Consider the following 12,818-nt stretch of genomic DNA (forward strand, 5'->3'; position numbering starts at 1 on the left):
CGGTGATCCCATCGCGAATTATTCTCGTGACCGAAAAGCCATGCACGAAATATTGAGTTTGTGATCCACGGATGAGTTTGTTGGATCAATAGGAATCTTATTTTTATCATTATTTTGTTTCTTTATGTTTTATTGGATTATTTTGTTTTGTGTATTGACTTTGTGGATTAACCACTTCTTCTTTACAAGATGCTATAAATTTAAATACAACAGTATACTTAAAACACAAACTCATGAACTATAATTGCGCATGCAAAAGTTCTCCCCTTCCTATGCTGAATTTCGAGTGATATTGGTGTTATTGTGGTGAAATCGTTAATTTTGCTCCTTCTGCCCTTCTGCCATAAATATCCTACCGTTGCTGTCAAAACAGACGGCTGAATAGAAATCATAATATTTATTAAACAAAACATAATACTTATACTAACCTTGAAAAAAATTATAGATAGAAAAGTTTATTCTACATGTTTAAATTCAGTTGTAGAATATATTCAATAGCTTGCAAAGATCTGTTCATCGTTTCACTTTGGAGAAGCAGTGAAAACGCGACAGACAACATCAACGGATACAATGACGCGTCTCCACTTTTGAACTACAGAATGAAGAAAAGAATAATCAAGAAGAACAGAATAAAATATCACTGTAATACAGATTACCAAAAAAAAATATAATAAGTTTAATTCAAAAATATTACGAGCTATAAGAATTTATGTTCATTAAAAATGATATCAAAGGACAATATCAATGGTACAGCAAATAATTATTTTCAACTAATGGGTTACGCGGAAAGTTGGCATAGGTGCCGAATGGCAAAAGGTGATTTGTAATTCATGATCGGTTTTGCATTTTCCTTTCTTATTTCAAACCTCATTGACAACATTCATCATTAAGATTCAAAAAGATGAATTCTGTTTTGATCCACACTGAAACCATAAACATAACATGATCACGAAATTGTTGAATACTGCAAGAATGGGAACCAATTTCAAGATAAAGTTTCATGAAAATAAATTGAATTATAAATAAAATACTTAACGATGAAAAAAATACCACTTTCATACTTGTATTGATTACAATATTTTGAAATTAAACATGGACAAAAGTTTTCCATCTATTTCCTGCTGATGTATATCGTTCACGGCAATTTGCATAATCATAACAAAATATGTGCGATTACATATCTCATATTGATATTTTGACTGAAATTTCAACTATTCAAGGAAGAACTGATCAGTGGAAAAAAGTGCGAGACATTCATAATTTACTATCAACAATTGTAAGTAAGCGTCTCGAACTGTGACCAATATTCTGTTATCATTATTCCATACGATTTAACAGTGGTGAAATTATTAAACTCATATAACATTCAATTTTCAGTGTGGACTGCCAGTTTTCATCGAGTTGTAAGAATGATGAACAAAAACAGAAAAATGCAGTGGCCGACGTTTTCATCGTAAGTTGATCAGAAACGTTGCACTAGTATAAGACGAGCAGTATTTTCTATTTTATTGAATTAATTTGAAAAGTTAAAAAAATTGTTCACTTTTCTACGTGTAATTATACTTAATTATGCAAACTGAAAAATTTTAATCACAAAAATTATCTTAATAATAATTAAGTAGATACGGTAAATTTAAAGTTTTTTGTTATGCTCAGGTTGTAAATTGCACTCGTGAAATGAGCTACCGTAAATTAAATCACTGATATGTGTATTTAAAGGTTGCTCAAGGAAAACGTTCGTTAGTTTATGAGTTGTTTTCGTGCCGTGCGGTTGTTTTTAAAGTTGTAAAAATGTTTTCGCGCGAACGTTTCCAACAGTTGCTCAGGCGTAGCGAAGAGCTAATCGACGTGCTGAGTGGATATCGAAATCCTGCACTGCGGTCGGTAGCTATGGAACGCCTGATTAGTGAAGAATTTTTACCTGAGCTTTTCAAAAGGATCCCGCAGCCACCAATCCCTTGGGGATACTTTATTAGAAGGCAGGCGAGGATGACGATTATGACCAACGTGTATCCATTCAACGTGGCTAGTCGAATTATCGGACCAGCCGGCAGCACGATTCGGGCGATGTCACGTTACAGTGGATGCAGACTTGTATTATCGAGCGTGGCACAGAGTGTGTTGAACATTGACATCATCTCCGAAGATTTTCAGGGTGTGGTTGATTGGAGAATTGGAAAAGCCATCGAAGCGATTCAGTACGTTGTGAAGGATGAAAACTGCGAAGTTTCTTTGAATCAACTTGCTGAACAGGCTGTTAGACGGGGTTGTCGCACATTTCCCCGTATGATGCCTCAACCTAATCGGAGAAATTTCGCTGGTGCCAATGAATGCAGGATTGTGGTAGAAAACGAGAATACCGATGAAGAAACAGAATATACAGCTAAATCGTTCGATTCTTCCGACGGAGAGTAAGTAATTGTTAATGCGTTACAATATTAATTTTGATTATTAATTTTTTTCTTATTTTTAGCGAACCAGAATGAAGTCGACAAACCCATTATCTACTGATCCGTTATTTGAATAACGACCCATCACCATTTGCTTAATTTTCATCTAATTATATATAAATTTCACTGATTTCTTTTATCCGAATTGTATCATGTAGTAGTTTTCATTATCATTCACTTCATCGTTCACTGATGAATATCATTGATTCAATTCAATTTCACATGATGAAAATTTACGTAGTATTAGCGATCACTGATTATCAATTTGATTTGTTCGAATAAAAGTTAATTATAATTATGAGTTGTGTTTTTTTTTGTTTAGAATTTGAAAAAATGCACATACAGTTTCGAATTGTCAAGTTCAAATTATGCTTTCCGTAATTTTGTGATTTCGACGCCCACGCGCCCGCGTATCAATTTGTCAACGACCAACAGGCGAAAAGTCACAGACAAATAACGCGGCTGTGGCGTGTTTGTAATTGTTGAAAATTGAAAATCCAGAAAAATTCTGACAATTGTGAAAATTTTCTATTGTTGAATAATTTGGTTGTTAATTTTAAAATTTTTTAAAAATTATTTTGATTGTGTAAAAGTTGCTTTCGAATACAGAAAATAGTTTGTCAACAAAAAGTTGAAAAGTTAAAATAGAATTTATGCTGACGTAACACAGTTGAAATGAACAATAACATTACAGTAGGATTTTGAATTTGCCAGTGGTGGGTTAAATTTTCACTTCGTCCGGTTCGACAAATTTCAAACAATATTTCCACTTTGATCTTTTCCCCTTATTCTGATGTCGAAGAAAAATTATCATAATTTTGAGGTGAATTTGACGCGTAGAAAACCGGTTTGTGAAACGTCGGCCGCGAAGTTGCGATTCGTAATCGGCCGAAAACGATAAAATTCGATCAATTTTTTGACGGCCATTTTGACCTGCTTGTGCTGACGTCATCACAACTATTCGATCACCGTTCGAATAAAATGCCGATAAAATAAACTCGACGAAACTAATAAAAAAAATGCAACTTATTTTACTCTTCTCTATTCAAGTGATTGAAAATTCAAATTCATCAAAAATTAATATGAAAAAAACATATACATTCATAACACAAATGTTAAACTATTCTTCCTCTTATTCGCATCATCTATTCATATCTAAATAGAAACAAATAAAAACATCTGCATGTTAATATTTTTTTTCTTTCAACTTTCACTTCAACGCTACCGTATCAATCGTGTATATTCTTGATAATCAACAGTATATTTTTTATTTTTTGATCGTATAACAGTTGAGTTTTTTTTTAATTTTGAATTCACATACTTTTCTACTCTTTTATTCATGTCAATGTAGCTCAGGCTGGGAACGGAAAAAGATGTCCACGTTGGGCAAGACGATGAACTTGGCTATGGACAACAACCGGCCGATGCTAGAATTAAAAATTTTCATATTTGTCGCATAATGAAAAAAAAGCAAAGATAACAAAATTATAAGTTGAAATGTGAAAAGGAGAAAAAAAATATTTCCAATTATGAGCTGCATTGGAGAATGTGTTTGAAACAAGAAAAACGAAAAACTTAAATTAACCACGCAAACAGTATGATCGAACGTTTCTGTTGCTTCTTCATTGACCGATGAAATAATTGTGATTGTAAAGATTTTATTTTCAAAATTAATATCACCATTTCATTTTATTATTTTTTCAAAGAATATATCATCAAAATTTACCATCAACTGGAAATTGATCGTGAAATTCTACAGTATAACTGATTTGTCTGACTCATTTTTTCTTCCTCAAAACTTTTGTTCTATTTTATCTGTTGTTCATTTTGATATTCACTTCATTTGTATAAAAATGGGAATAAATATTTCGTGAAGCTGCTTGTTTTTTTTTCTTTATTTTTTTTCCTATAAATATTATTCATTTTAGAGATGGACTGTTCAGGTTTGGAGAAAATTCACTTGGACATTGGCTTGATCAGTTGCTACGCATTTAACAAAGATCGAACAAGTAAACTTCTATCGAAACATGCATTATTATTTGTGTTTTTATTTTGTTTAATATGACTTTTTTGTTATGTTTTCTATTTTATGATGAATAAATTAATGAATTGAAGTTTTTTCCATTTGAAGAAGTTGCTGTTTCATCGAACACTAACGAAGTGTTCATCTATGCACTGAAGTGTGGAGATTGGGTTAGGACTGACGTTTTCAAAGATCACAATTTACGCGTCACTGGGATCGATTGGGCTCCAGAGACAAATCGTATCGTCACCTGCGCTCAGGTATAGGTTTTTTTTCTTTCAAATTACCATTTCCCATGTTGGCAAATCGACTAATTTTAAAATGATCTTAATTAATTTTTTTTTGTTTTTCTCTAGGACAAAACTGCTTATGTGTATAATTACAATGGGGAAAAATGGATTTTCAGTTGTGTTGTAGCGCGGCTTTATCGGGCAGCTACTTGTGTGAAATGGTCTCCATCGGGTATGTTAATTTTTGTATTGCTGTTTCAATAGAATATTTGTGTTGATGTTTCAGAAACGAAATTTGCAATTGGAAGTTGCTCGAAAGTGGTTGCCGTATGTTCTTATGTTAAAGAAACGGACTGGTGGGTCGCCAAACCGATACGAAAGCAAATTTATTCGATGATATCATCGGTTGACTGGCATCCGAACAATGTTCTCCTAGCCGTTGGTGGAATGGATTTTCGAGTATATAAATGCGAGCAATGTTATTTATTTCTACTATATCCTTTCTTGATTTAGACTAGAGTTTATTCCGCTTATATGAAAGAATTGGACGGTGACAAGCCTATTGGTAGCTGCTGGTCGGTTAAAAACGAACCATTTGGCACTCTTCTGGCCGAATATACTGGTCACAACAGTAATTTATATTATTTGAAAATGCATTATATTTTTTTTAAATTGTTTTCATATTGCTAATTTCAAGTGTCTTGGATTAATGCTGTTAAATTTTCACCCAGCGGAGACCGACTATGTTGGGTCAGTCACAATTCCACCATCTATATGGTCGATTCTCGTGGCAAGAGGTTTGTTTCTTCAGTTGATTAATTAATTAATAGCTTTTTTCTTTTAACTTTTTTCTTTCAAAATTGAATTTATCATTTTTCTTTGCAATCTTTGAGAAATCTTATTGGCATGAATTCATCGCTTGGTACATTCATTATTATTATTATGTTGTTCAGTTTTGCCAATTTTTCAGTTCTGAAGAATCGACGAAAAAGTCACCCAAAGTAGGAAGGTAAACATATTTTATTTAAATAATTTTCATTTTCTGTTTCTTTTTTTATATTTATGATTTTTTCATACAGAATGGTTTCTTTGAAGACTCCGTTTTTACCCTTTTCATCTGTAATTTGGCTTAACAACGATGAAATAGTTGCCGGAGTGAGTTTGCAGTATAATATCCAAATGAACAGTTGAGCAATATTTTGTTTTTAATTTTTTGCAATTTTCAGGGCTTCAATTGTTTCCCAGTGCTTTATCGTGTGAACAAAGACGCAAACTTGGAATTCGTTTGTAATCTGGATTTACCATCGACGAAGAAATCTGCCCCGATGAGGTGAAAATATTTGATGCTTTTTTTGTTGAATTTTTTCTTAATCAATGTTTTATTTTTCAGTCCAATGGTGATGTTCAAAAATTTGGAAAGTCGAGCAGATTCGTCCAATGACAATGATATTCATCTGAAAACTCTCCATCAAAGTGCTATCACGTATTGTTATTATTAGCAGCTTGTCGCATTGAATTCATCATTAATTTTTATTTATTAATTTTTAGTCAAATTCGTCCACACACTACTGATCGTACTGGCAATGTATCTGTATTTAGTTCTGCTGCTTACGATGGATTGTTGATACTTTGGGACGCAAATGTGAGCAAACTATGTCGTTTAATTAAATGCTTTTTATTTTATTTTACTTTTTCTAATAAAATTTCCTATTAGAAAATTTTTCACGCAGTGCAGATTTAACTATTAAATCTGTTCGACTATAAATGGTAAAGTTTTGAGAGTGTATTTTAGAAGGAATTTCATTGTGAATTATGAGCTAATTAAAAAATCTTTTGTCTTGCTTTTTTAATTAATAATTTTGTTTTTATTTCATTGTAGGAAACTGTACACTTCTGTCAGGTAAAATAGCACGAGATTTGAATATTAGAGATGTTAAAACATTTTCTAGTGTTTGCTAGTTGCTTGACATACCAATATATAGATGCAGACAGACACAAATACTCGTTTATATATACATATGTATAGAATTTTTTTTATTGTAGGCATGAAAATTTGAAACTAATATTTTATTGTCTTGTAATTATGGACTTGAGAGTTTCTAGTGTCAGCTTGACGATTTGTTTTTACTAATAATAATGGACTGCGATGTGTATTTTGTAACCTAGTGTTTAGTTATTAACATTTTCCAATCTGGATTATATAATAATATTTATGGTTTTTGTTTCAGAAGCTGAAAGCCAATTCATCGGTAGGCCTTTGAATCGCTACAACTGAACAAAATGAAAGATGATGCATGTTTGTTGATTGGTAAAGCAGAACAAACACTGGATCAACCGTTTTGCGTTTATTATTTTTTTATTTACGTTTCAACTTATCATTGGCGTTAATATTAGCTTATATTATTTCACTTTTGCTATTCAGGATCATATTTCGTAGTGTAGTTGAAATTTTACATTGCACATTGTTGTTCTATGAGCTCAACAGCAACTGATTTCTATAATCGATAATCATTGCCAATTTCTATCAGAACACAGACGTTTGGTTATTTGGCAGTTGTTTCATTCAAGAGAACCAATGTGAAGCGTGCGAAAATATTTATACTCCATTGTTCAGTTTTTATAAGGGAAGAATTATTACTCTTCCATTATAGATATGAAGAAGTAATAAATGTTTATTGAAAAAAAATGTTCTTTTAATTTCGAATAATTGAAGTTTTTTCTTTTAAATTTTAGTAAAACTGTGAAACAGGTGAAAGTCTTCAGGGATCTTTCCATAACTGAAAATAGAAGATTAATAACAGACGAAGGAAATTTGTTCCTTTTTTTTCTTTCAAATTTCAAATAGTACATTTTATACGTGAAAATTGATTTCATTCAAGTAAAAATTGATTTTAATAGGGCAATATACAGTTTTAAATGGAAATAAAGTACAATTTATTATTTTGAAATACAGTTTGTGGATGTTTATCTTATATTATGCTAGTAAATTAAAAATTTATTATCCATTTGTTTATATTACTTATTATTTATTAGTATTAGAATGTCGAATTGTCGATGAATTTTGTACTTGATTGTTGAATTTTGTAGCCACGTAAAAATTTACTTGAACACTTTTGTAATCTAATAATGTAAATTGCCTATAATTTAATTTTTTATCTTAAATACATTAATGTTTAATAAATAAATTCATTTATTTACACATGAATATCTGTAGCAATCTTCGTAATGTTTATCCTTCGATCAGATTTTTGTAGTGTTTATACTGTATTGCCCATATATTATTGTCTATATTGCTTCTATTGCGTTCTTAACCGTGGGAATTGCTAGCGCGTTGTGTGAGTCGAACGAATTTTGGAAAATATGACTGCTTATGAACGTTTACCACCTTCTGTCAAACCCAAACATTATGACTTGTGGCTGAAGATTTTTGAGACGAATTTTACAGCCAAAGTTTCCATTGATATAGAAGTAAGGAAATTGGTTCTTTACTCATTTCCTATAGTTTATTTATTTTATCAGTGTTTAACCGTTTATAGTTAACAATTTAGCAATATTTAACAGTTAATGGCAATAACGTTTATTTAACAGCAACTTAAACAGTTAACTAAAAGCCGACTGTTAAAGTTTCTTACACTTATTCAATATGGTTTATACTGATGATGAATTGATATAATAAACATTTTATTTTATTTTATTTTATTGTCATCAGTGTTTGTTTTATTAACGTAATTTGAATTTGATTAACTCTTGAAGTTCGTAAAATTGTAAGTGAATAAGGTGAATGAATATATATGAGTATGTGTGATATTTTGCAAGTAGTATATATTGTATTGAAAGTATCATTCTTGTTTATATGGTTATTTATTTGATTTCTTTACATCTCAGTTTATTTTATGCATTTTGTAACAGGTCTGTGATACTATTTGGTTTGATTTTAGATCTTCAGCAATGTGAACAGTATTACCCTGAACAGCAGTGAACTCGTAATCACTGATGCGACTTTGGTACTTCAGAAAAAAAGTAATGTGCTTTATTTCAAACGGTGGTTTTACTTTAATAATATTAATTTTCGTTCAGCTTATGAAAAGTTGGACGTCAGTTATGATGAGCATTTTGGGACCGCAAAAATGGCACTTCCAGAGACGATAGCACCTCAGCTTGGAAAGTTGCATTTGACATATAATGGTATCATAAAGGATACGCTGAAAGGGTTGTACAAATGTACTGTTGAAGATGAAAAGCCGTTCACGCTTCTTGTTACTCAATTTGAAGTGAGTATGAAAGGGAATGGCTTTGTTAAAAATGTTTGTAGCATAAACTGTTTTACTGTAATTTTTTAAACTAAATTTTGGTATAGTAAGTAGTTTCATCTTTTAAAAAATTGTTTAAGTAAGAGTTATTATAATAAATGAAAATGTTTTGTTATTGGAATTTTATTTGAACTTCGTTTGATAAAATAAAACATTCTGTTCTATTAAATTTGATTTTTGCTCGTTTCAGTCTAGGTATGCTAGATGTGTTCTACCTTGTTGGGATGAACCGGTATATAAGGCCACATTTACCGTCGCTTTGACGGTTCCAGAACAGTTGACGGCAATTTCTAACATGGTAATTAAAATTATTTTCCACTCAAAACTTTTTCAGCTGATGCTTTGCATTTATAGCCGGTGGAAAAAGTGACTGAAAATGAACCTGGGTGGAAGATGTTTGAATTTCAGAAATCCCCAGTGATGTCTACATATTTATTGGCATTTGTCATTGGTAAACTAGAATTTGTGGAAGTATGTTTTTTCATATTTTATTTCTTTTTTTTCATTATCTGTTTTTGTAATTTTTAGAAAACCGTCGGCAATACTGTTTGCCGGGTTTATACCGTTCCTGGCAAGTCGAATCAAGGCCTTTTTGCATTGGATGTGCGAATTTATTTTATTTCTATTATTCACAACTACTATTAGATGCTGTCCATATATTTTTTAAAAATATTTTTACTTGATTTTTCAGGTGATGATTTCTGCTTTGAAATTCTATGAAAATATTTTTCAAGTTCCATATTCGCTGCCGAAATTGGATCTGGTCGGTATTCCGAACTTCGAAGCCGGTCAGTTGTTGTTCGAAGCTTCTTCGCCGATGCATGTATATATTTCACGTGTTGATCTTTACAGGAGCTATGGAAAATTGGGGCTTGGTCACATACCGTGAATCATGCCTTCTTCTCAAAAGTGGCGTCACTTCTGCTCGAGTGCGACAGAACATTGCGCTGACAGTTGCACACGAAATTGCGCACATGTGGTTCGGAAATTTGGTCACAATTGTAATAATATTAATATGCAAATTTTGGATTGCAGAGTGCAAATATGTATATATACATATATTTCTTCTTTTTTCCCAGGAATGGTGGACGTTTTTGTTTTTAACCGAAGGCTTTGCAACTCTAATGGAGAACATTTGCGTTGATCACATATTCCCAGAGTTTGGCATTTGGGGACAGTTTGTAACCGATCACATTTCATACGCGATGGCCATGGATGCATTGCGCAGTAGCCATGCAATTGAGGTTGTGCTTTCGTGTTGTTCAGATTTCATATTATTGTTGTTTCTCTTGAACTTGAACTACTGTTGCTACTTGGGATAATATTTCAGGTTGAAATTTCTGATCCGGAAGAAATTGATTCTATTTTTGATGCTGTTTCGTATTCAAAAGCTGCTTGTGTGATCAAGATGTGGAAGGACTATATGGGCGAGGAGGTTGGTTGGTTGACGTTTGTTGCAAGTGATAATTTTTACCATTGCATCTTTGAATTTTAGCAATTTTACAAAGGCTTGCAATTGTATTTGCGAAAATATTCCTATCAGTGTGCTACAATGGAAAATTTGATTCAAATGTTGGAGAGTGTCTCCAAAGGCAAGTGTTTGATGAAAATGGCTTTCAATTGGACCCAGACAACTGGTTTTCCAATGGTGGAGGTATATATGTATATATATGTTTTTAAATGATTCCTCAACTTTTGTTCATTCAAATGTTGCTTATGCATGTATATGTAGTTTTTAACTATTTATTAGGTGTCAATGGAGAAAGTGAATGGAACGAGAAGGTTGTTGTTTTCTCAAAAACGATTTTTAGCTGACGGTTCTGAAGGCAAGTTATTATTTTTAATAAATATGCGTATATTAATTTTTTGAATGATATTATTTTCCAATTATTTTTAGATGAAAATAATTCACTGTGGCAAATTCCAATTTCAATCAGTGATTCCGGCAAGGCTATTCATTATTACTTGTTGAATGAACGTAGTGGTTGTTTTGAAATGGGCGAACAAACCAATGATGCCAATCAATTTATTAAAGTGATATATCAATGATTGAAGTTTGTTTGGAAAGTTTTATTATAATTTTATGTGATATTTCTTTGTAGATCAATCACAACTATTCCGGATTTTATCGTGTCAAGTACAGTGATGAGATGTTGCGAATGTTGCTTCCTGCCGTAGAGGCGAAAGTGCTCGACGAGGCTGATCGATTCAGTTTGTGTGCTGACAGTTTTGCTTTTGTAACTTTCAAACTATTGTTGTTGTTGTTGTTGTTGTTTACTGTTTGTTTGTTTGGAAATTGTTCTAGGTGACCGCTGGCTATACGACGGTTTATCAGTATTTGAACATGTTGGACAGTTTCAAAAATGAAACTGATTATAATGTTTGGATGGAAATTGACCGTGCGGTGATTTTCATGGACAATTGTTTACAAAGAACACCACTGTACGGTAGGTTCAAAGCGGCAATGATACCGTTGTACGAGCAAGTGTTCAACCGTTTGGGCGTGGTTGGATCGTCGGGTGAAGGTAATTGGAAATTTTCCTTTTTTTTCTTTTTTCCCATTTTGCAAATAGTGCAAAAGTGGATTAGTAAGCAAAAATACTGACCGAGTCAAGAAATAATCGTTCAACCATCTATCCATCCATCCATCCATTTATCTATGCTATACAGCTCACACGACGAAACTTTTGCGGCCGATCATTATTCGTCGCATGGGCGAATACGGTCACCAGGGTGTGGTGAAGATGGCCATTCAAGAAGTGGACAATTTTCTGCTTGACGGCGTATGGCGAAATGCAGATCTGCGTCAGATGGTATACGGTTTGTATGATTGTCGAAATCCAATTGCAGTTGTGCTTTGTAGTTTTTCATGCTCATTGCACAGTTCGGCGGTGAGCCGGGTTTTCAGAAGCTGCGTCTCATTTACGAAAGCAGCAGTTCGTCTGAAATTCGCGAACAATGCCTGATGGCCATGGGCCAATCGCCGGAGTTGAATTTGGTGAAACAAGTGCTTGAACTGACGTTGACGGTAGGCGTTTGTTGTTGTTCATTTTGCTTGCATATCCCAAATATTGGCATTCTTGGCTTATTTTTCATGATGCTCAGGACAAAGTTCTCCTCCAAGATATGTATCGTGTGTATTTCGGCGTGAGGCGGTTTGCGGAAAACAACGCCGTCGCTTGGGAATTTTTCAAAGACAACATCCAGAACATCGTGCACAAGTGTGGCTACACGAGTAGCTGTTTGTTCATCTACATCATTGATGTTTGTGTTTTACTTTTTTCTTTTCCTCTTCACTTATGCAAATTTAGTTGGTTTGACTGTGTTCGGTTGATTTGCTTATATTGTTCTTTCACATCAATTAATTGTAGTCGTTGTTTTCTCGTCAATGTTGCATGGTGAAAGCGAAAGAGATGGAAGACTTTTGCCGGGGTGTCAATTTGATCACTGTCGGCAGTGAGTTGCGTTTCAAGCAGGCGTTGGAGTGCGTCGAAGTGAATGCGAAGTTTCTGGAACGGAATTTGCCTTCCGTTGAACGATGGCTAATGGAAAAGGGCTTCTGAACGGCGAAACTAGGCTTAATAATAATTTCAATGAAGCTGCAACTACAACACCGGTAGCAATTGTTTTCCCACGTTTGCTTTGCTTTGCTGTCGAATGCTTAGGAGAAGAGTTGAATCTTTCTTTGGCCGACGTGTTGCATTCATTATCGTAAAGTTGCTTTTTAGGTAAAGATGGTGTTGGTTTTTTCCGTATCCCTCCCTCTCTCTGTCTCCTCCCCCTCTATTTCAGACAGTGTTCATTT

The 12,818-nt window shown here is 33.2% G+C and overlaps 3 protein-coding genes across 3 annotated transcripts; all 3 read left to right on the forward strand.

Moving 5' to 3' along the window:
• Positions 1-1,377: 1,377 nt before the first annotated feature.
• Tsp_08064 (putative KH domain protein) lies at positions 1,378-2,732 on the forward strand (the record flags this gene model as incomplete). Its single annotated transcript, XM_003373419.1, has 3 exons — positions 1,378-1,453; positions 1,720-2,411; positions 2,609-2,732. Coding segments are annotated over 3 exons (892 nt in total), but the record flags the coding sequence as incomplete, so codon positions are not given.
• Positions 2,733-4,380: 1,648 nt separating this feature from the next.
• Tsp_08065 (actin-related protein 2/3 complex subunit 1A) lies at positions 4,381-6,964 on the forward strand. Its single transcript, XM_003373420.1, has 13 exons — positions 4,381-4,459; positions 4,582-4,733; positions 4,830-4,935; positions 4,990-5,162; positions 5,217-5,334; positions 5,401-5,500; positions 5,657-5,704; positions 5,783-5,858; positions 5,930-6,033; positions 6,094-6,186; positions 6,252-6,345; positions 6,583-6,603; positions 6,932-6,964. Exons 1-13 carry the CDS (start codon positions 4,381-4,383, stop codon positions 6,962-6,964), a joined length of 1,197 nt encoding a protein of 398 aa, XP_003373468.1.
• A 1,099-nt stretch (positions 6,965-8,063) lies between these two features.
• Tsp_08066 (putative puromycin-sensitive aminopeptidase) lies at positions 8,064-12,576 on the forward strand. Its single transcript, XM_003373421.1, has 19 exons — positions 8,064-8,171; positions 8,642-8,723; positions 8,781-9,007; positions 9,204-9,311; positions 9,368-9,484; positions 9,542-9,616; positions 9,705-9,801; positions 9,866-10,014; positions 10,093-10,257; positions 10,344-10,448; positions 10,509-10,667; positions 10,764-10,830; positions 10,911-11,047; positions 11,116-11,250; positions 11,319-11,538; positions 11,684-11,826; positions 11,877-12,047; positions 12,119-12,277; positions 12,385-12,576. The coding sequence occupies exons 1-19, from the start codon at positions 8,064-8,066 to the stop codon at positions 12,574-12,576; spliced, it is 2,616 nt and encodes an 871-aa protein (XP_003373469.1).
• The last annotated feature ends 242 nt before the right edge of the window (positions 12,577-12,818 follow it).

This window comes from Trichinella spiralis, assembly GCF_000181795.1.
Source record: "Trichinella spiralis strain ISS 195 chromosome Unknown Scfld6, whole genome shotgun sequence".
Classification (NCBI taxonomy): Eukaryota; Metazoa; Nematoda; class Enoplea; order Trichinellida; family Trichinellidae; genus Trichinella; species Trichinella spiralis.

What these genes read in the sequence shown, in the direction of transcription:
- Tsp_08065 (XM_003373420.1), top strand. Translation starts at nt 4,381, where the DNA reads ATGGACTGTTCAGGTTTGGAGAAAATTCACTTGGACATTGGCTTGATC. An exon ending in TTGGTGGAATGGATTTTCGA is followed by an intron (nt 5,163 to 5,216) that starts GTATATAAATGC and finishes TTCTTGATTTAG; the next exon opens with ACTAGAGTTTATTCCGCTTA. An exon ending in AAACTGTACACTTCTGTCAG is followed by an intron (nt 6,604 to 6,931) that starts GTAAAATAGCAC and finishes TTTTTGTTTCAG; the next exon opens with AAGCTGAAAGCCAATTCATC.
- Tsp_08066 (XM_003373421.1), top strand. Translation starts at nt 8,064, where the DNA reads ATGACTGCTTATGAACGTTTACCACCTTCTGTCAAACCCAAACATTAT. An exon ending in ATGCAGATCTGCGTCAGATG is followed by an intron (nt 11,827 to 11,876) that starts GTATACGGTTTG and finishes TGTGCTTTGTAG; the next exon opens with TTTTTCATGCTCATTGCACA. An exon ending in TGTTCATCTACATCATTGAT is followed by an intron (nt 12,278 to 12,384) that starts GTTTGTGTTTTA and finishes AATTAATTGTAG; the next exon opens with TCGTTGTTTTCTCGTCAATG.